The 27,454-nt window shown below is 39.0% G+C and overlaps 1 protein-coding gene across 1 annotated transcript in view; it reads right to left on the reverse strand.

The window, feature by feature from the left end:
- Positions 1 to 27,454, reverse strand: part of ANKRD31 (ankyrin repeat domain 31) — a 168,002-nt gene that overhangs the window by 75,003 nt on the left and 65,545 nt on the right. The window contains exons 13-18 of the mRNA XM_064273145.1: positions 25,088 to 25,232; positions 19,214 to 19,266; positions 16,781 to 18,260; positions 16,133 to 16,285; positions 3,301 to 3,438; positions 2,290 to 2,432 (exon numbers count right to left, since the gene is read on the reverse strand). Of these exons, the coding sequence (XP_064129215.1) occupies positions 2,290 to 2,432; positions 3,301 to 3,438; positions 16,133 to 16,285; positions 16,781 to 18,260; positions 19,214 to 19,266; positions 25,088 to 25,232 (2,112 nt within the window). The remainder of the gene's footprint in view (positions 1 to 2,289; positions 2,433 to 3,300; positions 3,439 to 16,132; positions 16,286 to 16,780; positions 18,261 to 19,213; positions 19,267 to 25,087; positions 25,233 to 27,454) is intronic.

Genomic DNA, 27,454 nt, shown 5'->3' on the forward strand with positions numbered 1-27,454 from the left:
TGAAGACTCTGTTTAATGGGCAGAGCAATGTCAAATGTCACAAACTTGCCACTCCACCATATAGCTGATACAGTGAAGTTAGGCTTCACATATATACCCTGTTGTACTGTGCTAATGAGGGCCTACACTGTTGAAATGGGCCCACACAGGTCTATGGACAGGTGAAAGGCATTTTAAGTCCATGGACCCCTTATGCATGTGCCTAGGCAAAGCTGCTGTGCCTGCCCTGAGTTCCCGGCTTAGGGGAGCTGGCAGATTATTTTTTCCTGTTTGTTAATCTGTTCCCTCCCCAAGGCCAGGAGAATGGCTCAGGGCATGTGACGGGTCCTATTTCTGGCCCGGGGCAGTGGCAATCACTGAAGCCAGCTTGGACTCAGTGAATAGCAGGGAGGGAGCAAATAAATGAAGGAGCGTTTCTTCTCAAACAGGGTGTTTTTTGATTGGTGCAGTAGGTTAGATGCATGAACTTATCTTTTGTTGATTAAGTACTGCTTTTCACTCATTCTGGAGACTTGAGTAGACTCTCCACCACTTGGTCTCTCCCAAAATGGAAAACCCATCCTAAATGTCACTGCTTGCCTCACTGCAAATGCTGGCTGATCTGACCTGCAGGGTGCCAGTTCCTGCCGGGCCACATCTCACAGCTCCTCACTGCTTCTGAACCATCTCTCCCTCCCCCTGCCACTGAGTTTGATTCCTTAACTTTGCCTTTGATGTTCAGAGCTCCTAGATTGTTATATATAATCGATATACTTGTTTTTCAGGTCTCTGTTCTAAGAGGGACCACCAGGAGCATCTGACTACTCCGCCATCTTGGCTCCGCCTCAGTGCAGTTTTCTTCATGTTTCTTCTACTGGGAATTTGTTGAGACTTTTGGATTTTGTGAGTTTATTGTTCTTATCAAATTTGGATAAATTCTGGCCTTCTAATACACATATTTTTTCTAACCATACCTCTCCTTTTGGGGATTACAATTGCATATATATGACTTGATATTGTACTAAAGCTGTTTATTATTAAATCTTTCTTCTCCCTGTGTTTCATTCTGGATAATTTCTATTGCTTTATCTTCCATTTTATTTTTTATTTTTCAGTATTTAATCTGCTGTTAATTCCATTTGATGAATATTTTATTTCAGATATTTTATTTTCATCTCTAGAAGTTTTCATCTATATCTTATTATTTCTCCTCATTATGTTTCTGTTTTCATCTACATTCTTGAACATATGGAGCACATTAGTTTGCTACTGCTACACAGCAAATTACCACAAACATGGTGGCTTAACACAATACAAAGTTATCATCTCATAGTTCTACTGATTAGAAATCTGGGCATGGTGTGGCTGGGTTCTCTGGTCAATGTATCATCAGAATGAAATTAAGGTATCAGCTGGGACTGTGATTCTCTTCTAAGGCTTGGGGTCCTTTTCCAAGCTCAGTGGTTTTTGGCAGAATTTATGTCTTTGCAGTTGTATGACTGAGGTACTGTTTTCTTGGTAGCTGTAGGCTGGGGATCACTCACAGCTCTTAGAAGCTGCCTGCAGTTCCTTTCTACATGGCCCTTATAGGTCGTTCACAAAATGGCTGTTTGCTGTCTTCCACATCAGCAGGAGAGCTTCGTTTCTTTTAAAAGGGTTCACTTCTTGTGATATTTTTACCATGGCTACCTGATGAAGAAAACAAAGGAGAAAAAAACCCACAAAAAAAAAATCCCCAGGAAACATGCAATTATTTTTACCTATTTTTTTGAAACATCAAACCCACTGGAGAAATTTTGAGTTAAAGTCTAGCTGTCACCTGTATCATCATTGTAATTTGGATCTTTTTGTGCACAAAAACAAGTCATTTTAGACAGTTTGAAATGGAATGTATTAGATTCATAAGAAGCCCTGGTAGTGCAGTGGTTAAGTACTTGGTTGTTAACCAAAAGGTTGGCGTTTGAGTTCACAAGCCATCTGAAGAAGAAAGATGTGGCAGTCTGCTTCCGTAAAGATTTACAGCCTTGGAAAACCCTATGGGGCAACAGGTATTAGATTTATAGACTATGTTTACTCTAAGTCCTTTCATTTTATTCTGACTTGAATTATGTGATGAAGAGGGCCATGAAAAAATGATTCATTAAGAACCATATTGATTTTTCAATCCATACACAATATCTTATCTTCATTTGTAATCTTAAGCAAGTTTTTAAGATCACTGTTTTAAGGAATCATTTTAGTTCTTAGTTTAAAAATATTTTCATTTTCGTAAGAAAAAGTGATAGGAAACTAAACTGATGTGCACAGTACCTTTAGATGATTGTTTATAACAGCATCATGTAAGGGCAGAATTCCATCTAGATTTTCACTATTAACGTTAGCACCAGCTTTTAATAACTCCACAACTATGTCACTGAATCCCTCACTAGATGCCTCATGAAGTGGTGTCCAACCTAAAAAAAAGGGGGAGGAAAAGACATACTGCTGTGTCTCCTTATTACTAAGTTTTTTTTTTTTTTGGTACTAATAGAATATCTATATTGATTCATGTGTATATACTAAGTATTGGATTGAAAATAGTATTGAAAAATATTGCCTTAAAATGTATGTTTCATTTTTGAATTTGATCTCATCACAAATATTTAATACAAGTGCCAGAACAGAAGACTCACAAATGTAAAATATAATGGGACCCGAGTAAATACTAACTGTATCAACTTGTTTCAACTCAGGTATTAAGACAAAGTAAGATCATGTCTGACTTTCATATTTGTATTTTGCATTGTCACATTTGTCTTTAAAATGATAATTTGACTCAAACTTTTTAAATTTTTCCCTCCAGAATTCCTCAGACAAAACTCTTTTGTGCTTGAGCAAAATGTTAGAAGATCTATTTTAAAAATGGAGGTTTAGAATAAAAATAAGGGAGGAGATAAAAAAGGAACAGCATAAAGAAAGGAGGAAAGAGAAGAGGGGGCAGGGAAATGCTGAAAAATTTGCATTCTCTCCAAGGTAAGGGAATAGAATTGAGACTTTCAAAGAAAAGACCTGAATAAAGCTTCGCTTACGCTCCATTCTTTGTAGCCCCTCCCAAAGCTAAAACTGCTAAAAAACTATTTCAAAATTGAACTTATGCCTGCAATAGATGAGATACCAACATAAATCTTACTATTCAGCTAAATAATAATACATTATTAAATAAGATAATTCAAAGTTAGCAGTAATGTATCAGCCAGGATCAAAACTGAGGAGGGGAAGTAAGAAATGTGTATATCGGTGAGTTCAAATTATAAAGACAATCAAAATTAAAAGGACTCAAACCTGCATTATCTTTTAGATTCACATCTGCTCCAGATTCTATTAGTGCTTTCACCAGAGACAAATTTCCTCTTCTGGCTGCCAAATGAAGTCGACTTTCCCCTTTAGCATTCCTCTTATCGATCCCGGTTGTTTTCACTTCTGTAAAATTTCCAGGCAAACCTGAGGGTTCTTTTCTGCCAATGCTGATTATCATAAAGGATCCTAGCAAATATGTGAAAGCTTCCTCAAAATATCCTAAGTAGGGTACACTACACAGAAACATACATCAATTAATATTGAAAACAGAAGGAAAAATGATAAAGTACAAAAGACTTCAATGTGTTTTTGGAATATGGAAAGTACACTGATGGAGGAGAGGTAACTGACTTGTCAGAGAGGCGAATGCTCCACCCTAGTGCCTGTGAAGGGAATTAGAGAGCCAATCTGAACCCAGGCACTCAGCACTTGGGGGCATCAAATACCATGGAGGACAGCATGTGTGGAACAGGGCTGGAAACAGGGATATTCATTGAATGTATATGGAATATATAGAAAGTTGGGACTCCAGGCTCCCTTCCCCAGCACTGAATAGCCTGGCAACCACTCCTCTTATCCCATATCCCCATCTCCATGCCAGGAACCTGGAAGTTTATTATTTGTAAAACTCAATCAGCAAAGCTGTAGACTCAGACACAAAGCAAATTAGAGGGTTGTTAGAGTGATAAAACAAGAAAGGATATTGGTTAAACCAGTGGTCCTCAAAATGTGGGTCCAGACCAGCAGTATCACTGTTGCCTGGGAAACTTGTTAGAGAAGTGCGAATTCTCCAACCCATCTCAAGTCTACTGTGGAGGGCAGGCTCTAAGGTGGTTCCTAATGATCCTCACCTGCTATTCACTTCTATGTGCAATCCCCTTCTCTTGCATAATTTGTTTCGAACCAATAGAATACCTCAACATTGAGGGGATTTCACTTCCATGATTAGGTTACAAGAGATTGCAACCTCTGTATTGTTAGTAGAATTGCCCTACTGCCTTCCTGGCTTGCATGCTTTGATGAAGCAAGGGACCATGTTTGAGAGGCCCACATGGCAAGAAACAGAGGATGGCCACCAGCCAAGAACCAGCTAACAACCAAGGCCCTCAGTCTAATAAACTTCTAGGAACTGCATCCTGCCAACAACCACATAAGCTTGGAAGTGAATTCTTCACTAGTCAAGCCTTGGATGAGACCCCAGTCCTGGCCAACACCTTGACTGCAGCATGTGAAAGATCCTAACCAGGAGACATGGCTAAGCCATACCCAATTCTTGACCTACAGAAACTGTGAGATAATAAATGTGTGTGTCTTAAGCTGCTACGTTTGTGGTAATTTGATATGCAACAACGGATAATATACCTACTGAATCAGATGCCCTAAGGATAGGGCCCACAATTTGTTTTAGCAAGCTTTCTAGGTGATTCTGACGCAAGCTAAGGCTTAAGAACCACTGCACTAAGCCATGGAACCCTTCCCGTGCCCTATTCTCTAAATGTCACCAGGGTTCTTTATAAACTGTTATGCCAATTGAGCTAGATGTTCCCTGAGATCATGGTCCTCACAGCCTCCAGTCCAGTAATTCAGTCCCTCAGGAAGTTTGGATGTGTCTATGGAGCTTCCCTGGTGGCATGATGGTTAAGTGCTACAGCTGCTAACCAAAATGTCGGCAGTTCAAATCCACCAGATGCTCCTTGGAAACTCTATGGGGCGGTTCTACTCTGTCCTATAGGGCCACTATGAATCAGAGTCGACTCCACGGCCACAGGTTTTTGGTTTGGTATGGAGCTTCCATGACCTTGCCTTGTACAAGTTGTGCTGGCTTCCGCAGTACTGTGTACTGTCTTACCCTTTACCAAAGTTACCACTTATCTATTTCATTTGGGAAAATTTCTTACATTATTTCTTTAATGATTTCTTCTTCTGTTTTCACTGTTCTCTCTGGATATCCTGGAGTGATCTTCTAATTGTCTTATCTTTTCTATATTCCAGCTTTTTCTTTGCCTTTTATAGGAGACTTGTAAAGCTTTTCCTTCAAATAGAAATATCTACCTATAAACATGTGCTTTTAATTTCTGCCATTATATTTTTAATATCTAAATTTTTTTTAAGAGTTCTGTATTGTTCTCTGTTTCTTCTACAAATTTTTTTTTTTTTTTAAGTTTTAGATTTTTTTTCTTATTCTTGCATTGTTTCTGTTTCTTCTGGGTTCCTTTGGCCTGTTCAGTATACTTTCATGTCTCTTTTATACTGATGTTTTAGTCAAATTCTTCAGATATTTGACTAAACCCAGTGCCGTTGAGTCAATTCCGACTCACAGTGACCCTATAGGACAGCGTAGAACTGCCCCACAGAGTTACCAAGGAGTGCCTGGTGGATTCGAACTGCCAACCCTTTGGTTAACAGCTGTAGCACTTAACCACTACGCCACCAGAGTTTCCGATATTTGACTATCTGTTTATATTTAAATGAGAGAAACTAAAATGTTGATTGGAAATCTATGGAGGGTGAGAGGAGAGTGGCAAGACTTAGGGCCTGGTTGAGTTCACTGTTAGGTGACTGGGAGCCTTTGTATTAGGGAATCCTGTCAATACCTAAATTCTTTTTCTCTGGAGCAGTTCAATTTATTTATTAGTTCAATCTAACAAATATTTACTCAGTCACTATGCTCTAAAAAAACACAAATAAGAAAACACTGTCTCTGCCTTAAATGGCTAACAGCCTAGTGGAATGACAAACATGCAAACAATTACATCAACATGGATTAAGTGCTGCTGCTGTTGCTGTGTGACACTGAGTCAATTCCAACTCAAAGTAACCCCCCACCCAAGGACCAAACAGAACGGCCCCATAGGGTTTCCTAGGCTGTAATCTTTAAGGCCACCACTTGTCTGTCAGTTTGTTGTACTGTGGTAGCTTGCGTGTTGCTGTGATGCTGGGAGCTATGCCACATATGAAGAGGGAACATAGCATCAGGATTGGAGGACGACTCATTAACAACCTGCGATAGGCAGATGACACAACCTTGCTTGTTGAAAGTGAAAAGGACTTGAACCACTTACTGATGAAGAACAAAAACTACAGCCTTCAGTATGGACTACACTTCAACACAAAGAAAACAAAAGTATTCACAACTGAATCAATAGGCAACATCATGATCAATGAAGGAAATACTGAAGTTGTCAAGGATTTCATTTCACTTGGATTTACAATCAACGCGCATGGAAGCAGCAGTCAAATCAAATGACGTATTGTGTTGGGCAATTACGTTCCAAAAAACCTCTTTAAAGTGTTGAAAAGGAAATATGTCACTTTGAGGAGTATAAGGTGTGCTTGACCCAAGCCAGGATATTTCCAATTGCTTCATATGCATGTGAAAGCTGAACAATGAATAAGGAAGACCTAAGAAGAACCAATGCCTTTGAATTGTGGTGTTTGTGAAGAATATCGAATATACCATGGACTGCCAGAAGAAGAAACAAACCTGTCTTGGAAGAAGTACTGCCGGAATGCTCCTTAGAAGCGAGGATGGTAAGACTTTGTCTCACTTACTTTGGACATGTTATCAGAAAGGACCAGTCCCTGGAGAAGGACATCATGCTTGGTAAAGTAGAGGGTCAGGGAAAAAGAGGGAGACCCTCAATAAGATGGACTGACACAGTGGCTGCAATGATGGACTCAAACATAGCAACAATTGTGAAGATGGCATGGGACTGGGGTTGCAATGAATTGGAACTGACTCAACAGCACTTAACAACAATCTTTGCAGAGCAGATTGCCAAGTCCTTTCTCCCACAGCACAGCTGGTGGGTTGGGACTGCCTATCTTTCAGTCAGCAGCCGAGCACTTAACCATTGTACTGCCAGGGCTCCTTAAGTGCTTATAGTGGCTGCCATAACAAATTACCACAAACTGGGTGGCTTAAAACAACAGAAATTTATTCTTTCAGTTCTGGAGAACAGAATTCCAAAATCAAGGTGTCAACAAGGCCGTTTTCCCTCTGGAAGTTCTACAAGAGAATCCTTCATTACCTCTTTTGGCTTCTGGTGGCTATCAGCATTCCTTGGCGTCCTTGTTTGGTGGCTACATCACCCCAATCTCTGCCTCTCTTCACACATCCTTCTCCTCTCTGGTGTGTCTCAAACCTCCCTCTGCCATTCTCCTATAAGGACACTTGTCATTGGATTTAGGGCCTACCCAGATAATCCAGCTGACCTCTTGAACTTCAAATTCTTAATTTAATTAAATCTGCAAAAACTCTTTTTCCAAGAGGTAACATTCAATCTTTTACCATAAAAGGTAATATTCACAGGTTCTGGGGACTAGGATGTGGTCATGTTTTTGGTGACCACCATTTGATAGTGAAAGGAGGTATCTACATGAGGGGCTTCAGTTTACATGAGAGGGAGCCAATGGAAGAAGTGTCACAGAGAATGCCTAATCCAGTATCCTCCCCCACCTCTTACTAACCCACCACTGTTGAGTCAGTTCCGCCTCATAGCAACCCTATAGGACAGAGTAGAACTGCCCCATAGGGTTTCTAAGGCTGTAAATCATATGGAAGCAGACTGCTACATCTTTGTGTCACAGAGCACCTGGTGGGTTTGAACTGCAGACCTTTCTGTTAGCAGCTGAGCACTTTAACCACTGCACCACCAAGGATCCTACCTCTTACTAGGCAGTAGATAAACCAATTTTTCAGTGCTTATTGTTTAACCAGAAGTAGTCCAGCCCGTTGGCTCATCACAGTACTACTTCCAAGAACTATGAAAGGATAGTTAGCTTGTCCACATTGCCAAACACATGACACAAAGAAACTAGTGATCATGGTTCTTAAATTTCCCTTATGTTAAAAAGGCTAGGGGGGGCGGGGCCAAGATGGCAGACTAGGTGGACGCTACCGCGGATCCCTCTTGCAACAAAGGCTCGAAAAACAAGTGAATCGATCACATACATAACAATCTACAAACCCTGAACAACAAACACAGATTTAGAGACGGAGAACGAACAAATACGGGGAGGCAGCAATTGTTTTCAGAGCCTGGAGCCAGCATACCAGTCAGGTGACCTTCGGCGCCCGATTTGGGGCAGAGCCCAGGGGGGCAGACGGCACTAACAAGGGGCCCAGCCCTGGCCCCCGAACTCATTCCGGGAGGGGGCCCAGCCGGTTAGCGCGGGCGGCGTGGCAGCCCAGCCGGTGGGAGAAGTCCCCGGGAGGCAGTGACTGGTCTTAGAGCGGGGAGAGCAGGGTCCCAGCCAGGGAGCCATCCCGCCGGGATTTTGGCGGGGCGCGAGTACGGCATAAGCGCGGGCAGCTGCTCTACCCCCCTGAACTAACCCCGGGAGGGGGCCCAGCTGGTTCGCACGGGCGGCGTGGCGACGCAGCCGGTGGGAGAAGCCCCCGGGAGGCAGTGACGGGTCTTGGAGTGGGGAGAGCAGCATCCCAGCCAGGTAACTGTCCCGCCGGAATTTTGACTGGGCGCAGGTACAGCACAGGTGCGGAGAGCTGCTCCACCCCCCTGAACTAGCCCCGGGGAGGGGACTCAGCCGGTTCGCGCAGGCGGCATGGCGACGCGGCCGGTGGGGGAGGTCCCGGGGGGAGGCGACTGGTCTTGGAGTGGGGAGAGTGGCGTCCCAGCCAGGAGGCGCGGTTCTGGCGCAGGCACGGGGAGCTGCTCCGCTCGCCTGAGCTGACCGGGGGGGGCCAAGCCGGTTCGTAGGAGCGGCACGGCTACGCGGCTGGCGGGATGGGGAGTCCCCGGGAGGCAGCGACTGATTTTGGAGTCGGGACTGCACCGTCCCAGTAGGGGAACCTTGACGTTGGGCATGGGGCTGGCAGCGTAGGATCTGGCCGTGACTCCAGCGGGCCAGACCCCCCGGGGGCAATCTCCACACAGCCAGCACACATAGGCGACGCACCCCGCGGAAATCTCAGATATAATAATCATTCCAAGCAAGACAAGCAACTCTGGCTATATTCTGAGGTGCTACTCTCCTATCTCTCTGATCCCTCCCCCACTCTCCCCAGACGGCTTCATTAACATCCGAATACCCTGAGCCAGAGGGAGAACTCTGATAGGGATCTGACTGCATTTTTTTTTAGCGGATTTTCTGCAAAAACTAGTTTCCCAGTGATGGCTCGGAGACAGCAGTCCATATCAAACCACATAAAGAAGCAGACCATGACAGCTTCTCCAACCCCCCAAACAAAAGAATCAAAATCTTTCCCAAATGAAGATACAATCCTGGAATTATCAGATACAGAATATAAAAAACTAATTTACAGAATGCTTCAAGACATCACAAACGAAATAAGGCAAACTGCAGAAAAAGCCAAGGAACACACTGATAAAACAGTTGAAGAACTCAAAAAGATTATTCGAGAACATAGTGGAAAAATTAATAAGTTGCAAGAATCCATAGAGAGACAGCATGTAGAAATCCAAAAGATTAACAATAAAATTACAGAATTAGACAATGCAATAGGAAGTCAGAGGAGCAGACTCGAGCAATCAGAATGCAGACTGGGACATCTGGAGGACCAGGGAATCAACACCAACATAGCTGAAAAAAAATCAGATAAAAGAATTAAAAAAAATGAAGAAACCCTAAGAATCATGTGGGACTCTATCAAGAAGGATAACTTGTGGGTGATTGGAGTCCCAGAACAGGGAGGGGGGACAGAAAACACAGAGAAAATAGTTGAAGAACTCCTGACAGAAAACTTCCCTGACATCATGAAAGACGAAAGGATATCTATCCAAGATGCTCATCGAACCCCATTTAAGATTGATCCAAAAAGAAAAACACCAAGACATATTATCATCAAACTCACCAAAACCAAAGATAAACAGAAAATTTTAAAAGCAGCCAGGGAGAAAAGAAAGGTTTCCTTTTTTTCAAGGGAGAATCAATAAGAGTAAGTTCAGACTACTCAGCAGAAACCACGCAGGCAAGAAGGAAATGGGACGACATATACAGAGCACTGAAGGAGAAAAACTGCCAGCCAAGGATCATATATCCAGCAAAACTCTCTCTGAAATATGAAGGTGAAATTAAGATATTTACAGATAAACACAAGTTTAGAGAATTTGCAAAAACCAAACCAAAGCTACAAGAAATACTAAAGGATATTGTTTGGTCAGAAAACCAGTAATATCAGATACCAGCACAATACAAGGTCACAAAACAGAACGTCCTGATATCACCTCAAATAGGGAAATCACAAAAACAAACAAATTAAGATTAATTAAAAAATAAATAAATAATACAAATAACAGGAAATCATGGAAGTCAATAGGTAAAAGATCACAATAATCAAAAAGAGGGACCAAATACAAGAGGCACTGAACTGCCAGATGGAGAGTGATACAAGGTGATATAGAACGATACAAGTTAGGTTTTTACTTAGAAAAATAGGGGTAAATAATAAGGTAACCACAAAAAGGTATAACAACTCCATAACTCAAGATAAAAGCCAAGAAAAACGTAACGACTCAACTAACATAAAGTCAAACACTATGAAAATGAGGATTTCACAATTAACTAAGAAAAACGTCTCAGCACAAAAAAGTATGTGGAAAAATGAAATTGCCATCAACACACATGAAAGGGCATCAAAATGACAGCACTAAAAACTTATTTATCTATAATTACGCTGAATGTAAATGGACTAAATGCACCAATAAAGAGACAGAGAGTCACAGACTGGATAAAGAAACACGATCCATCTATTTGCTGCCTACAAGAGACACACCTTAGACTTAGAGACACAAACAAACTAAAACTCAAAGGATGGAAAAAAATATATCAAGCAAACAATAAGCAAAAAAGAAGAGGAGTAGCAATATTAATTTCTGACAAAATAGACTTTAGACTTAAATCCACCACAAAGGATAAAGAAGGACACTACATAATGATAAAAGGGACATAACCATATTAAATATTTATGCACCCAATGACAGGGCTGCAAGATACATAAATCAAATTTTAACAGAATTGAAAAGTGAGATAGACAACTCCACAATTATAGTAGGAGACTTCAACACATCACTTTCGGAGAAGGACAGGACATCCAGTAAGAAGCTCAATAGAGACACGGAAGACCTACTTACAACAATCAACCAACTTGACCTCACTGACTTATACAGAACTCTCCACCAAACTGCTGCAAAGTATACTTTTTTTTCTAGCGCACATGGAACATTCTCTAGAATAGACCACATATTAGGTCATAAAACAAATCTTTGCAGAGTCCAAAACATCGAAATATTACAAAGCATCTTCTCAGACCACAAGGCAATAAAACTAGAAATCAATAACAGAAAAACTAGGGAAAAGAAATCAAATACTTGGAAAATGGACAATACCCTCCTGAAAAAAGACTGGGTTATAGAAGACATCAAGGAGGGAATAAGGAAATTCATAGAATGCAACGAGAATGAAAATACTTCCTATCAAAACCTCTGGGACACAGCAAAAGCAGTGCTCAGAGGCCAATTTATATCGATAAATGCACACATACAAAAAGAAGAAAGAGCCAAAAGCAGAGAACTGTCCCTACAACTTGAACAAATAGAAAGTGAGCAACAAAAGAACCCATCAGGCACCAGAAGAAAACAAATAATAAAAATTAGAGCTGAACTAAATGAATTAGAGAACAGAAAAACAATTGAAAGAATTAACAAAGCCAAAACCTGGTTCTTTGAAAAAATTAACAAAATTGATAAACCATTGGCTAGACTGACTAAAGAAATACAGGAAAGGAAACAAATAACCCGAATAAGAAACGAGAAGGACCACATCACAACAGAACCAAATGAAATTAAAAGAATCATTTCAGATTACTACGAAAAATTGTACTCTAACAAATTTGAAAACCTAGAAGAAGTGGATGAATTCTTGGAAAAACACTACCTACCTAAACTAACACATTCAGAAGTAGAACAACTAAATAGACCCATAACAAAAAAAGAGATTGAAACGGTAATCAAAAAACTCCCAACAAAAAAAAGCCCTGGCCCGGACGGCTTCACTGCAGAGTTCTACCAAACTTTCAGAGAAGAGTTAACACCACTACTACTAAAGGTATTTCAAAGCATAGAAAAAGATGGAATACTACCCGACTAATTCTATGAAGCCACCATCTCCCTGATACCAAAACCAGGTAAAGACATTACAAAAAAAGAAAATTATAGACCTATATCCCTCATGAGCATAGATGCAAAAATCCTCAACAAAATTCTAGCCAATAGAATCCAACAACACATCAAAAAAAGAATTCACCATGATCAAGTGGGATTTATACCAGGTATGCAATTTTTTTTTTTTATGCAAGGCCGGTTTAATATCAGAAAAACCATTAATGTAATCCATCACATAAATAAAACAAAAGATAAAAACCACATGATCTTATCAATTGATGCAGAAAAGGAATTTGACAAAGTCCAACACCCATTTATGATAAAAACTCTTACCAAAATAGGAATTGAAGGAAAATTCCTCAACATAATAAAGGGCATCTATGCAAAGCCAACAGCCAACATCACTCTAAATGGAGAGAACCTGAAAGCATTTCCCTTGAGAACGGGAACCAGACAAGGATGCCCTTTATCACGGCTCTTATTCAACATCGTACTTGAAGTCCTAGCCAGGGCAATTAGGCTAGACAAAGAAATAAAGGGTATCCGGATTGGCAAGGAGGAAGTAAAGTTATCACTATTTGCAGATGACATAATCTTATACACAGAAAACCCTAAGGAATCCTCCAGAAAACTACTGAAACTAATAGAAGAGTTTGGCAGAGTCTCAGGTTATAAAATAAACATACAAAAATCACTTGGATTCCTCTACATCAACAAAAAGAACACCGAAGAGGAAATAACCAAATCAATACCATTCACAGTAGCCCCCAAGAAGACAAAATACTTAGGAATAAATCTTACCAAGGATGTAAAAGACCTATACAAAGAAAACTACAAAGCTCTACTACAAGAAATTCAAAAGGACATACTTAAGTGGAAAAACATACCTTGCTCATGGATAGGAAGACTTAACATAGTAAAAATGTCTATTCTACCAAAAGCCATCTATACATATAACGCACTTCCGATGCAAATTCCAATGTCATATTTTAAGGGGATAGAGAAACAAATCACCAATTTCATATGGAAGGGAAAGAAGCCCCAGATAAGCAAAGCATTACTGAAAAAGAAGAAGAAAGTGGGAGGCCTCACTCTACCTGATTTCAGAACCTATTATACAGCCACAGTAGTCAAAACAGCCTGGTACTGGTACAACAACAGGCACATAGACCAATGGAACAGAATTGAGAACCCAGATATAAATCCATCCACGTATGAGCAGCTGATATTTGACAAAGGACCAGTGTCAATTAACTGGGGAAAAGATAGCCTTTTTAACAAATGGTGCTGGCATAACTGGATATCCATTTGCAAAAGAATGAAACAGGACCCACACCTCACACCATGCACAAAAACTAACTCCAAGTGGATCAAAGACCTAAACATAAAGACTAAAACCATAAAGATCATGGAAGAAAAAATAGGGACAACCCTAGGAGCCCTAATACAAGGCATAAACAGAATACAAAACATTACCAAAAATGATGAAGAGAAACCCGATAACTGGGAGCTCCTAAAAATCAAACACCTATGCTCATCTAAAGACTTCACCAAAAGAGTAAAAAGACCACCTACAGATTGGGAAAGAATTTTCAGCTATGACATCTCCGACCAGCGCCTGATCTCTAAAATCTACATGATTCTGTCAAAACTCAACCACAAAAAGACAAACAACCCAATCAAGAAGTGGGCAAAGGATATGAACACACATTTCACTAAAGAAGATATTCAGGCAGCCAACAGATACATGAGAAAATGCTCTCGATCATTAGCCATTAGAGAAATGCAAATTTAAACTACGATGAGATTCCATCTCACACCAACAAGGCTGGCATTAATCCAAAAAACACAAAATAATAAATGTTGGAGAGGCTGCGGAGAGATTGGAACTCTTATACACTGCTGGTGGGAATGTAAAATGGTACAACCACTTTGGAAATCCATCTGGCGTTATCTTAAACTGTTAGAAATAGAACTACCATACCACCCAGAAATCCCACTCCTCAGAATATACCCTAGAGATACAAGAGCCTTCACACAAACAGATATATGCACACCCATGTTTATTGCAGCTCTGTTTACAATAGCAAAAAGCTGGAAGCAACCAAGGTGTCCATGTACGGATTAATGGGTAAATAAATTGTGGTATATTCACACAATGGAATACTACGCATCGATAAAAAACAGTGACGAATCTCTGAAACATTTCATAACATGGAGGAACCTGGAAGGCATTATGCTGAGCGAAATTAGTCAGAGGCAAAAGGACAAATATTGTGTAAGACCACTATTATAAGATCTTGAGAAATAGTAAAAACAGAGAAGAACACATACTTTTGTGGTTACGAAGGGTGGTGGGAGGGAGGGAGGGAGAGGGTTTTTTATTGATTAATCAGTAGATAAGAACTGCTTTGGGTGAAGGGAAAGTGAACACTCAATACATGGAAGGTCAGCTCAATTGGACTGGACCAAAAGCAAAGAAGATTCCGGGATAAAATGAATGCTTCAAAGGTCAGCGGAGCAGGGGCTGGGGTCTGGGGAACATGGTTTGAGGGGACTTCTAAGTCAATTGGCGAAATAATTCTATTATGAAAACATTCTGCATCCCACTTTGAAATGTGGCATCTGGGGTCTTAAATGCTAACAAACGGCAATCTAAGATGCATCAATTGGTCTCAACCCACCTGGAGCAAAGCAAAATGAAGAACACCAAGGTCACACGACAACTAGGAGCCCAAGAGACAGAAAGGGCCACATGAACCAGAGACCTACATCATCCTGAGACCAGAAGAACTAGTTGGTGCCTGGCCACAATCGATGACTGCCCTGACAGGGTGCACAACAGAGAACTCCTGAGGGAACAGGAGATCAGTGGGATGCAGACCCCAAATTCTCATAAAAAGACCATACTTAATGGTCTGACTGAGACTAGAGGAGTCCCGGCGGCCATGCTCCCCAGACCTTCTGTTGGCACAGGACAGGAATCATCCCCGAAGACAACTCATCAGAAATGAAAGGGACTGGTCAGCAGGTGGGAGAGAGATGCTGATGAAGAGTGAGCTAATTATATCAGGTGGACACTTGAGAGTGTGTTGGCAACTCTTGTCTGGAGGGGGGATGGGAGGATAGAGAGAGAGAGGGAAGCTGGCAAAATTGTCACGAAAGGAGAGACTGAAAGGGCTGACTCAATAGGGGGAGAGCAAGTGGGAGTATGGAGTAAGATGTATGTAAACTTATATGTGACAGACTGACTGGATTTGTAAACGTTCACTTGAAGCTTAATAAAAGTTAATAAAAAAAAAAAAAAGGCTAGGGGGAAGTTTCTAAGGGATGTGACACAATTTGGCCCTGGTACCCCTACTCAATAATCCTATTGCCTCTGTTGTTTATCTCCTCTAAAATAACAAATTAGAAGTTATAGGCAGAAATATAACAAGAATATATCTGAAAACTAATGGATCCTCAAGTGCTGCCTTACAGTAAAAGCATCTGACAGATACAACTGAAATAATCTATAACTTAGTGAATAACTAAAAAATAACAAAATAATAAATAATAATAATAATAAATAACAAAACACCAGTGTATCTGAAAGTTTAGAAACTCTGATAGAAAAATAGATTGCTGTGTTTGATTGTATAAATTTTTTCCTATACAATTATAGGAATACAAACCTTGGCTGCAGGTAGCTTTCAACAAATTTTGTCTGTTTTTCAAATTCTGAACTTGGGTATCAGTAGGCATGTGAATTTCTGAATCTGATTTTTCTTTTTTCTTCTCACCATTTCTTATAGTACTTTCCTCTCCATTATTAGCTAATTCCTCATCTGAAAAAGAAACACTTTGCAATACTGGTGTTGCAAACATGACTTTAAAAAAAATTCATACATTTTTAGAGTTTCTGTTCTGAGTTCAATTTCTTTTAAAGGAATGGAAGCCTGTAAAGATATTTTTATATAACAAACATGAAATTTTCTAATTGCAATTCTGATGGAACACAGTGAATAGTTATCAGTGGGATTATTTCCTGCTGTGAAAATGTTCTTACGATTCCTGATACTAAACAAGTGCTATTATTAAAAAGAAACACAAAATGCATAGAAATGCTGTTTGCTAACTTCTGTCAATACTAATTTAACGACCACCTTTGATAATAACAGTTTGACTTTCAAACTAAACACTATCACTTAACCCCAATTATGGCCCATATGTCCTTACCCATGTCAGTTTGGGCATATGTTGAGTGGAAATTCAGTTGAAAATTTCTATAAAATAAGTAAGTCTATAGGAAATGTTTATAAGCCAAGAAATATTACTAATACCTGGTTTGGGAGACATTTCTTTCTCTCCTCTTTGATTAAGTTGTGAGTTGTTGATCAATTCTTTATTCATATTGTCAGTGGAATGAAAATCTACATTATGTATAGTCTCGCTCTCTGGAAGGTCTTGTCCCCTTTTTTCAATTTTAGTTGTTTCTATTACTTGAGAATGAGCAATTGCAGATAAAGGCCCATTTGAATAACATGTTTTTTGATCTTTGTCAGTGTAATTCCTTTTAAGGTCTTGTTTCTCATTCATCTTTTCCACAATATGTGTTTCTGTTTGATTCGTTAAAGAAGCTGGTGCTCTGGGGCTATAATCCTGAGGCCTTTTGAATAGTTCCATGTGACCAGCCAGCTCTGAAGCTTCATGTATTGCAAGTGTTCTTGTATAAGCCAGGGAAGTTTGTTCAGGATTGCCAGGTGAGTGATCAAAAGAAATTCCATACATGTATTGTTCGCGATCTGCAACATGTTGTTCAGAAATTACTGTATTTTCTGAATCAGAAAAAGTAACAGCTTCCTGTTGTGGAGTTATGGTTAGGCTGCCTGCTTTTAACTCATTTTCCTGTGAAAAACAGTGCTCAGAAGGCAAAGGCCGTTGAAAATACATTTCCTCTCTATTTGTTACAGTCTTTTCACAATTATAGTAGATTTTGCAATCTGTAGAACATATCACCTCTTTACATGTCACAGCCTTCTCAGTACTGCAACCATCACCACCATCATCATCATTACTGCTTCCCTTTATAATGGATGGGACAGAATTTTCCCACTTATTAAAGTTCTCATATTTTTTACCTGAGTTCCTATTTTCATGAAATTTATAAGGGCTTATGGACCATGTTTTGTCAGTGTAGGGGGACTGGTCTGAGAAAGAAACTTCAGTTTGGTCAATGGATTCTAATTCCAAGAACTGTGCTTCTTGATTATCCGATAAATCTAAATCTAAGCTCTGAGTATGTGTTTCTTTGGAAATTGAACAAGTCGTGACATTGTCACCTACGTCATTTGTCAGGCTTGAGAGGGCTGGGCTGGAAGGTTTACATGACTCTTCTGGAAGGCCAGCCAGGGTTTGGAGAGTATGCTGCTGATGCAGAACCAATCTGTTTATTCTTCTGGAAGAAGTGACAGCTATTGTCTTTCTTGGACTGCAGTCGCCATCATCCTCTTGAGGTTTTTTATGCTGTCTGTTTCTTCTTCCTTTATCATCAGACACATTTGTGCTGGGATCTCTGACATTACAGAGATTGTCCCTTCTGAATCCTTTAGAGTGTATTTGGTCAACGGTTGATTGATTTTGCTTGGATTTACCAAATTTTGTGTTTCTGGAATCTTTTTGGTAATATTCATATATATCTTCTTTATTTATAAATAAAGCCTCTTTGCTTCCTTTATTGACTTTTACATGTTCTTGCTTCAGTCTGTTGGAATTTTCATCATTAACAAACCAAACACAATTTTTAGAACTGAATTTTGGTTTCTATAGGAACAAAATATATAGTTAGCTTTAATTTTCAGATGTAATTCTACACTTAGTCATTCTGAATAATTGATAAATCTATTATTCCACTCAATTTTATAATTTAATCTAACCACAGGCCTGGTGGAATATAAAAAAAAAAAAAGTGGAATATATCCAACTAATATTTCAGAAAACTAGACTCATTATGTATACTAATATTTATTTTGTGCTATACATTTTAATTCTTTTTTACCAGTATTTTAGCACTATTGGTCTTATGAAACATAACAAAAATATTTTAGCCTACTTAATTTTTTATAGGTTTATTAAACTCATCAGATCAAAGTTTCCTTATAAAGAAAACTTTACAGAATGCTTTAGAAACACTCCACTCTCCCAGATGATACACAGCGGGAGCTAGAACAAGGGGAGTTTCTTCTTCCAGTATCTTTGAGAGACTATCTGTAGGGCAAGAAAGAAGGGATTTAAAAACAAGAAGAAGGATATGCTCCTGAAGTGGTCTGTATAGATATATTTTTGTGAGCTTGTAAGATTAAAGCCAGGACAATGCTTCCTTTCACCCACCAGAACCCAAGCACCAAATCAAGATTATCTGCCCACTATGTAAACCTTGAAGGGGCGGAGTGACACCTTGGGCTCTTGTGCTGCGCTTAGGCCAAAAGAAATTTGACATGGTTGATAAACCTCATGGACCATGAAGAGGAGGAAAAAGGAAATGACTACCAATATATCAGTATGCCCAGATATGCTACATTTACTCAACTGCTTCCCAAACTAGCAGCCCAGAACCCTCTGATTCTCATGTAATTATTCCAAAGTGTCTTAAAAGCAAAAGTGAAGTCACTATTCCTGACTAATGCTTCAGTAGTCTTTCTTTTCCTTCTGATGATCTATAAAATAACCAGGAGGTGCATTCTTATAAAAACGTTTATTACTAAACATAGATATACCTTGTATTGGTGTAAATCCTCTACGTCTAGTGGGTCAGTGCTATTCCTTTGAGCTGTAACCAAAAATAGAAAAATCAAAGAGAACATCCTCCAATGGTCAGGCTCTAGATTTCTAAAACCCACACATTCTTTGCCATGAAAAAGCAACCAGAATAAATGAAATTATGCAAACGTTTTATATCAAAATTGGCACATCTAATTTATGATACCCATATTTATAAGAAACTACAATCTGCAGAGAGCTGAAAACACTTACATAGGAAAAGTGAAATAGATTCTACAAAATGATAAGCGATACTAAATGTGGGCAATGAAACGAGTATTTTTTATTCCCCCATAGATATACCAACTTCATTCAGTTGACTGATTATGTAGCTATATGCAAGGTACTTTCATAAGGCAAAAAAAAAAAACTCCCCAAATTATTGGATTATCCTTTACTAATATGTCTGGTGGCGAGGTGGTTAAGTGCTTGGCTGCTAACCGAAAGGCTGGTGATTTGAACCCACTACCTGCTCCTTGGAAACCCTATGGGATAGTTCTACTCTGTCCTATAGGGTTGCTATGAGTCAGAATCAACTTGATGGCAACAGGTTTGGTTTGGTTTTTATACATGCATTTGGCCACAGTCAATTTGACAGAGGAAGGAAAAACTTAATGAACAAGGCAAAGTCATGGAAGCTCCATACCAAACCGAAAACCCATTGCCGTCAAGTCGATTCCAACTCATAGCGACCCTAGAGGACAGAGTAGAACTGCCCTATAGGGTTTTCAAGGAGTGCCTCCTGGATTCAAACTGCCGACTTTTGGTTAGCGGCCATAGCCCTTAACCACTATCCCACCAGGGTTTCCTCTGTAAAGATTACAGCCTTGAAAACTCTGAGGCAGTTCTACCCTGTCCTACAGAGTTGCCATGAGTCAGAATCAATTCAATGGCAACTGGTGGTGGAATATGTCTGCTTAATATAGTCCTGCATTCTCTTAAAAACAAAGCATATATGCATGGAAAGGCTAATTACTTTGTTTAAAAAAAAAAAAAAAACTACCTAGACTGCTAGACTGATAATTAAAGGAAAGTACTTTAGTGTCTTTTTTATTGTCTCTTTTAAATACTGAAGGTGAAATTACCTATATACGCATTGGGGCCCTGATGTTGAAGTGGTTAAGAGCTCGGCTGCTAACCAAAAGGTCAGCAGTTCGAATCCACCAACTGCTCCTTGGAAACCCTATGGGACAGTTCTACTCTGTCTTATAGGGTAGCTATGAGTCGGGATCGACTTAATGGCAACATGTTTGGTTTGGTTTTTATATACGCATTTAGCCACAATCAATTTGATAGAAGAAGGAAAAAATTAATGAACATCTGAGATGTGATATATAAAGAAATCTTAAATAAATGAGCTAGAAATACAAAATATTCTAACAAGGATATATTTGGAAAAGAGCGATTTAACTTATTTCTTGGGAATAATTTTCATGACACCAATCAAAGTACCATGAGCAAAAAAATGAGGCCTGCCATTCAAACTCACACATTCATACAGACTCAGGTCAAGGTAAAGGAGCCATTGCACTTAATCCACTAAGGGCAGAAAGTGGTTTAACTTTGCTTTTCAGATGAAGGAAGGGATACAGAATGTCCTATTAACCAAAGCGGCTGGGAGCAGTCTCTGGAACCTCACCCCTGAGTTTCAGTCTTGACTCATCTGTTTACTGCTGGGTGACCTTGGATAAGTATTTTAATGTCTCTACCTCAGCGTCATAAAATGAAGCTAAAAATAGTCCCTACTTTACAGAATTGTTTTAAAGATTAAAATAGATAACCCATGTAAAGAGTTTAGAGAAATTCCTGCCACATAGAAAGTTCTCCATTATTATTGTTGTTATATATCTTCCAAGGGCATAAAGGACTGTCTTTTCCATACTTTGGTCCTTAACGAGCAGAGAAACAATACTTCCCAGGAACCACCCGGTCAGTCATAGTTTCTAAGAGAATCTGGAATCAAGAAAGGAGGTTTTATTTCCTTTCAGTTTTTAAGACTGTACATTTCCTATTATAATCTACCAAAAAAAAAAACCTCACAGATATAAACTCTAAAGCGGTGAGTTTTGATAACGTAGCTGCATTCTTCTCCCTCTGTCATTCTGAGCTCCTATCATGTGTCAGGTACTGTGCTGAGGCATTTTACACACATTAACTCCAATCCTCACACTAACAATCCCATAGGTAAGTAGGTAAATGAGTAGATTTTACAAGCCCAAAGTTACAGATTAGAAAACTGAGGAGGTTAATATATCCAAGTCTATGAAGTTAATAAGAACTTCATCCTACACCAAAGTTGACGTTTTTCACACTAAGATGGAAAAGCACAAATACATTTTCTAGGAGGAAGGTTCTTTATACACCAGGTCCCATGACAGAAAGCTCCAAACTGAAATTTTAAAATGAGCACTCTGTGCAAGTCTATAGATATCTTTACTTAAGTAAGCTATTTTTTCTCTTATACTGATATATAGTCTGATAAGTAATGACAATTTGAAAGTTTACACTTAAGAAATGTTCAAACTATCTGATGAAACATAATAATGCAGCCCAGCTTGGTAAATTACCTCAAGAAGGAAGAGTGGGACCTAAGTCCTAAGAAGAAAGGCACCAGATTCCTTTCCATGAAGGAAAATCCCTCAGGTAGGGTCAGAAGTGGATGCCGGTGAACAGGAAATTTTCATTTTGGAGAAAGGGCTAAAATGCTAGAGAAGGCACTCCCAGAAGAGCAAAACAACGTATGCCATCATAAAATAGAGAAGTCAAGCAATTAAGCAGATCATAAAAGCAAATATATATATACTTTTGCTTTTCACTGAATAGTCTATGTGCAATTTTTCATTAGCTTGAAATGTAAATATATTTCAATGTGCTTTTATAGACCTGGCCTCAACAAGGTACTGTCTGTCCTTCTGATGTGACTGGGCTACTGGAGAGGAAGTCTAAACTCTAAAAAAAAAAATTTTTTTTTTTTTTAAACTCTAAAGAAACCATTAATTAGTTCCCTCTTACGGGCCTTGGTGGTGCAGTGGTTAAGAGCTCAGGCTGCTAACAGAAAGGTCAGCAGTTCAAATCCAGCAGGTGCTCCTTGGAAACCCTATGGGGCAGTTCTACTCTGCCATATAGGGTTGCTATGAGTCAGCATTGACTTGATGGCAACAGTTTTGGTTTGGGTTTTGGTGGCCTATAATTATTAATGAAGCTCTCTCTTCGTTATGAAGGTAGGGAAGAGAATTTTTTGATCCAGGTCTTGGTCCTTAATGTCATTCAAACAATTACCTTCCTTAAGTCCACTGAGCAGTGTATTTATAAAATAAGTGGGTATAAAATAATAAAATGAATCCATTAGCCATAAAGGAAAACCAGTCTCATGACTCTATAGTCAGATTGCTATATTGTAGCTAATTTTCAATAACATACACACCCAACAATAACTGGAATAACTGTCTTATATTAAAGAAAATCCAGTTGGGAAGGCAATATACTTTAAATTTCATTTAAACTAATTTAGATCAGGAAAGGAAACCCTAGTGGTATAGTGGTTAAGAGCTAAGGCCGCTAACCAAAAGGTCGGCAGTTCGAATCCACCAGGTAGGTGCTCCTTGGAAACCCTATGGGGCAGTTCTACTCTGTCCTATAGAGTCACCATGAGTCTGAAATGGCTTGACAAGCAAAAGGTTTGGTTAGATCAGGAAAAAAATTTTTTCTAATAGACTTAGCAAATTACAGCTTTAGATAAGATACTAGACTAGAACCTCTTGGGTTAGTGTTGACACTTGATCATTAACTATGTGATATCTGTCCTGTTACCTCCCTGGACATAAAGGAGTCTGGTGTTAAGTAGTTCTTTTACCTACTCTTATAGTGCCCTGAGCATTTCTTTATCTCATTCTTCATTGAAACTGTTTGCCATCTTTGTTTCTTATTCATCTTTTGTCATTAGGCTCTAGCACTGTATGGTGCTTGATGCATAACAGGCCCTGAAAAAATGAGTGTAGTGGACATCTGTTGTTTTGCCTGCCTACGGCTCATCCTGATAGGCAGCTCTCTGCAGAGAGGGTCCATTAGCTCTGACTACCTAGATTTCTGAAGCTGCTTTTACTCCTGACTTTTCCAAAACATGGATCTTCAGTTTTTCCTTTAATTCTTTAGTTGTCCTGCCAAGAAAATCCCTTTTCTACCTGAGTTGACAGCTTTCCACCAAAGAACTCTTTTTTTAAAAAAAAATTTTATTGTGCTTTAAGTGAAAGTTTACAGATCAAGTCAGTTCCACCAAAGAACTCTTAACTGATAATGCAGGTATAGCTGTATTACTTGTCCTCAGGGAGACTCAGTGCTTTGGCAGAAGATGGGTTAACTTTGACTCTGATTGGAAAAAATTCCAGGGCTTGTACAGAGGCCTACTCACTTTATGTCTGGAAGGACTCAGATTAAACTTTCATGTGTAAAAGGGTAATTCAAAGGGTAGAAACCTCTATTGTTAAGGATATTGTTGCTGTTAAGTACAGATGAGTTGGTGCTGACTCACAGCGACCCTATGTACAAGAGAACCAAACACTGCCTGATCCCTGTAGGGGAGAAATACCTCCTGGGGAAAATTTTATTAAAATATAGTTTAATAAAAGTAAATGAAACACAAACACATTTCTTGAAAGAATCTTTTTCTGTTTTGTTTCAGAGGACTCACATGCTCATTTATTCAATACATACTTACTGAATGTCTACTACGTGCCAGGCACTTTAGTAGTCATCTGTGAACAAAGACTAAGGTCTGTCAACAACCCTGTGAGTGATTTTGAAGTGGCTTTTCCTGCCCTAGTCGAGTCTTGAGATGAATGCAGCCCTTGCCAATAGCTTTATTGCAATCTTGTGAGAGACTCTCACCCAGAACCACTCAGAAACTGTGGGATAATGAATGTTTATTGTTTTAAGTTGCTAAGATTTGGGATAATTGTTACAAGGAACAGATACCTAATACGGTGTGCGTTGGAAGGGGGCAAGTTGCAGTAGTAAACAGGGAAGTCTAGGCCACACTTGGAAGGATGCATTTGAACTAAGACTTGAAGGAGGCAAAGAAAGCATCCCTGAGAAACAGAAGGGAGACCAATGTGTCAGAATTCAAGTAGTGGGGGAAGAGAGTGGTAGAAAAGGTGAACAAGTGGCCAGTTGATATAGAGATTTCTAGGCCATTGTAAGGATACTGACTTTTTTCCTACATGAAATGGAGAACTATTGCAGGGTTTTGAGCAGAGCAGAGGAGTGCTGTGACCTTGCAAAAAAAAAAAAAAAAAAAACCTAACAGATGCATTAGGAGAGTATGAACAATGTGCTACGTATTTAAATCCTTTTTTATAATTTTTTTGTTGACCACTGCATATCAAGTTCTTTTGCAATTCAATTTAATGGTGTCATGTGCATGGGAAAGCTAAGGTACTGCCATAAGAAAAGATTCTTAGGGGATAGAAATAAACAATCCTGGCCATATTCATTGAAAAGGATAAAATCAAACATAATTTACATCATATTATGTTATTTAGTCAAAGGATTACGGGGCAGGGAGGGGGGGAATAACCCAGAACATTATAAAAGGTTTTTTAAGTATCTGCAACGTACAACCTGGAGAAAAGTACATTTAGTATTACCTTTCCATTACATCGCTACATGCATTTACAAATAAGGCGCCGTACTTTACTAACAGCACAGGATGAAGATATCACGGAATAGATCTTCTCAAAACTTAAAGAAAAATAAATTTAATTTCTATAACTCTAAATTCAGTTTCTGTAACTCTTTATCAACGTTATAGACAAAACAGGGTAGTTTAATCTTACCCCATGTAAGACGTTTTTGATGTTTAGGAACGTATCTCTCAAGAAGACGCTTCATACATAAATCCTTGGCTTCATCCAAAGCACACTTTCCACTGTCATTTCTAAATAATGGATCAGCTCCATTCAGGAGAAGTAACTCTGCCACCTAGAGGAAGAATGTTCACGTTAGGGAGCTCAGACAAAAGGTACAATATCGCATACAATTCTAGGTAGCATCAAATATCTCTTTCAACAAGACAGAGTTTGGGTTTACCTATAATACATTTGTAACTGCATTTTTTATGAATCAGTTGCTACTGATTCAAGAGTTGTTAACATACAAATCCCTTCTCTTGAAAGAGAGACAAAGAAGGATGTTGCTGCTGCTGCTCCTCTTCAGACTCCCACGGAGAAAGCGAGAAAGCAGTCAACCCTTAATGTGTTACTACTCCTCAAGTAACCTCCTCTATGAAGTGCTGCCTCACCCTACTCCCGCTGCCCCAGAGAAAAAGGACTTCGCCCACTTTTCATATACATATTTTATCACAGTGCCTAATATACTCTATATTATACCTATTTCTTACATATTTGTTTCCCCTGCCGTGTTCTTAAGGGTAAAAACTATGTTTTTCTTTTTAAAGTAATTTATTATTTTTGAATAGGAAATTAATGGAAATGATTCAAAATACAGACGGCCATACATGATAAAAAAAAAAAAAAAACTTCCCTCCTATACTGTCTTCCAGCTATCTAATTCATTTTTTCTGAGCTAGCCCCAATTACAGTTCCTTCTGAATTCTTCCGGAGTTAGTCTAGCATGTATACATACAAATACGTACATGTGCATATATAGTCTAGTATGTATACATACAAACACATATATGTGCATACCAGCATATATATGTATAAATACTTTTTTCTTACACAAGTGGCCATATGTTATATCTATTCCTCCGTATCTTGCCTTCCTTTCCCCCCACTAACAACAGACCTTGGAGATTGTTCCATATCACTGTAGACTGAACTTTCTCATTCCTTTCAACAGCTAATAGTCTATTTTATGTGAATGTAATATAATTTACTTAACCAGTACCCTACTGATGGATGGTTAAGTTGCTTACAAGCTTTTGCTACAGATATATGTCTTAATCATTTTTATATTCTCAGTGCCTATTTCACTGTCTGGCATAGAGAAAATGTTCAACAAAAGTTGTTTAATAAAAGGATGAATGTAGGGCAAGGAGGATGTGGAGTGTAGGCCTTAAAGAACATTATACTAAAAGAAGCCCCAATCTCTATGTCAATGTCTGGACTCAAAGGGAGAATCTGAATTTCTATAAATTGTATGTACCTAAAAATTAAAGATAGGGGCAGAATTCCTTTTCTAAGAACGCATTCTGGCCTGCTAAAATAGTCTGAATACTTTTCTCTAGCCTTTGCTATTAACTAGCCTTCCAAGTTTTGCATCATTCACAAGTGTGACAGGTATCCTTTCCCTATCGCCTTCCTATAATAATAAAAATGATTATAATATGTTTACATTATTTAAGCCTTTCAAGAAACTATACATCTCTCTTTAGTAATAATAAGTAAGAAGTCTCAGGTATATCTTTTGAGAGTACCTTTTAATCATTTCTGTATTCTAGGCTGTATATGGTTTTGTGTGTGTGAGTATGTGTGTGTGAAAGAGAGAGAGAAAGAAAGAGTGTATGTCTATTCCTTCTTCATATCAATGTTAATTAATTCTTAAATATTATATAAGCAATATTTACATGTTGCAAAAAAATTATGAAATTATAAAAAGGCATTAAACAGAAAGTAAAGGTTCCTCCCACACTTACTGCTGTAGGGTGAAAAATGCCCTCCCCCCCCCATATATTCACATACTAACCTCTGGAACCTATAAATGTTACCTTATTTGGAAAAAGGGTCTTTGTAGATATGATTAAGTTAAGGATCTCGAGATGAGATTATCCTGGTAGGCCCTAAATGTTATCATGTGTCCATATAAGAGACAGGCAGAGGGAGATTTCATACACACACACACACAGAGTGATGTGAAGACAGAGGTAGAGATGAGTGATGTGGCCACAAGCCAAGGAATGCTGGTAACCACGAGAAGCTGAAAGAGACAAGAAATGGATTCTCCACTACAGCCTCCACAGGGTGTACAGCCCTGCTGACACTTTGATTTTGGACCAATGAAGCTGATTTCATACTTCTGGCCATCAGATCCATGAAGGAATAAATTTCTGTTGTTCTGAGTCATCCAGTTTGTGGTAATCTGTTACAGCAGCTATAGGAAACAAGTATGGATTTTGGTACTGGGAAGTGGGGTGCTGTTTTAACAAATACCTAAAAATGTGGAAGTGGCTTTGGAACTGGATA

This window comes from Loxodonta africana, chromosome 2 (genome assembly GCF_030014295.1).
Source record: "Loxodonta africana isolate mLoxAfr1 chromosome 2, mLoxAfr1.hap2, whole genome shotgun sequence".
Lineage (NCBI taxonomy): Eukaryota > Metazoa > Chordata > Mammalia > Proboscidea > Elephantidae > Loxodonta > Loxodonta africana.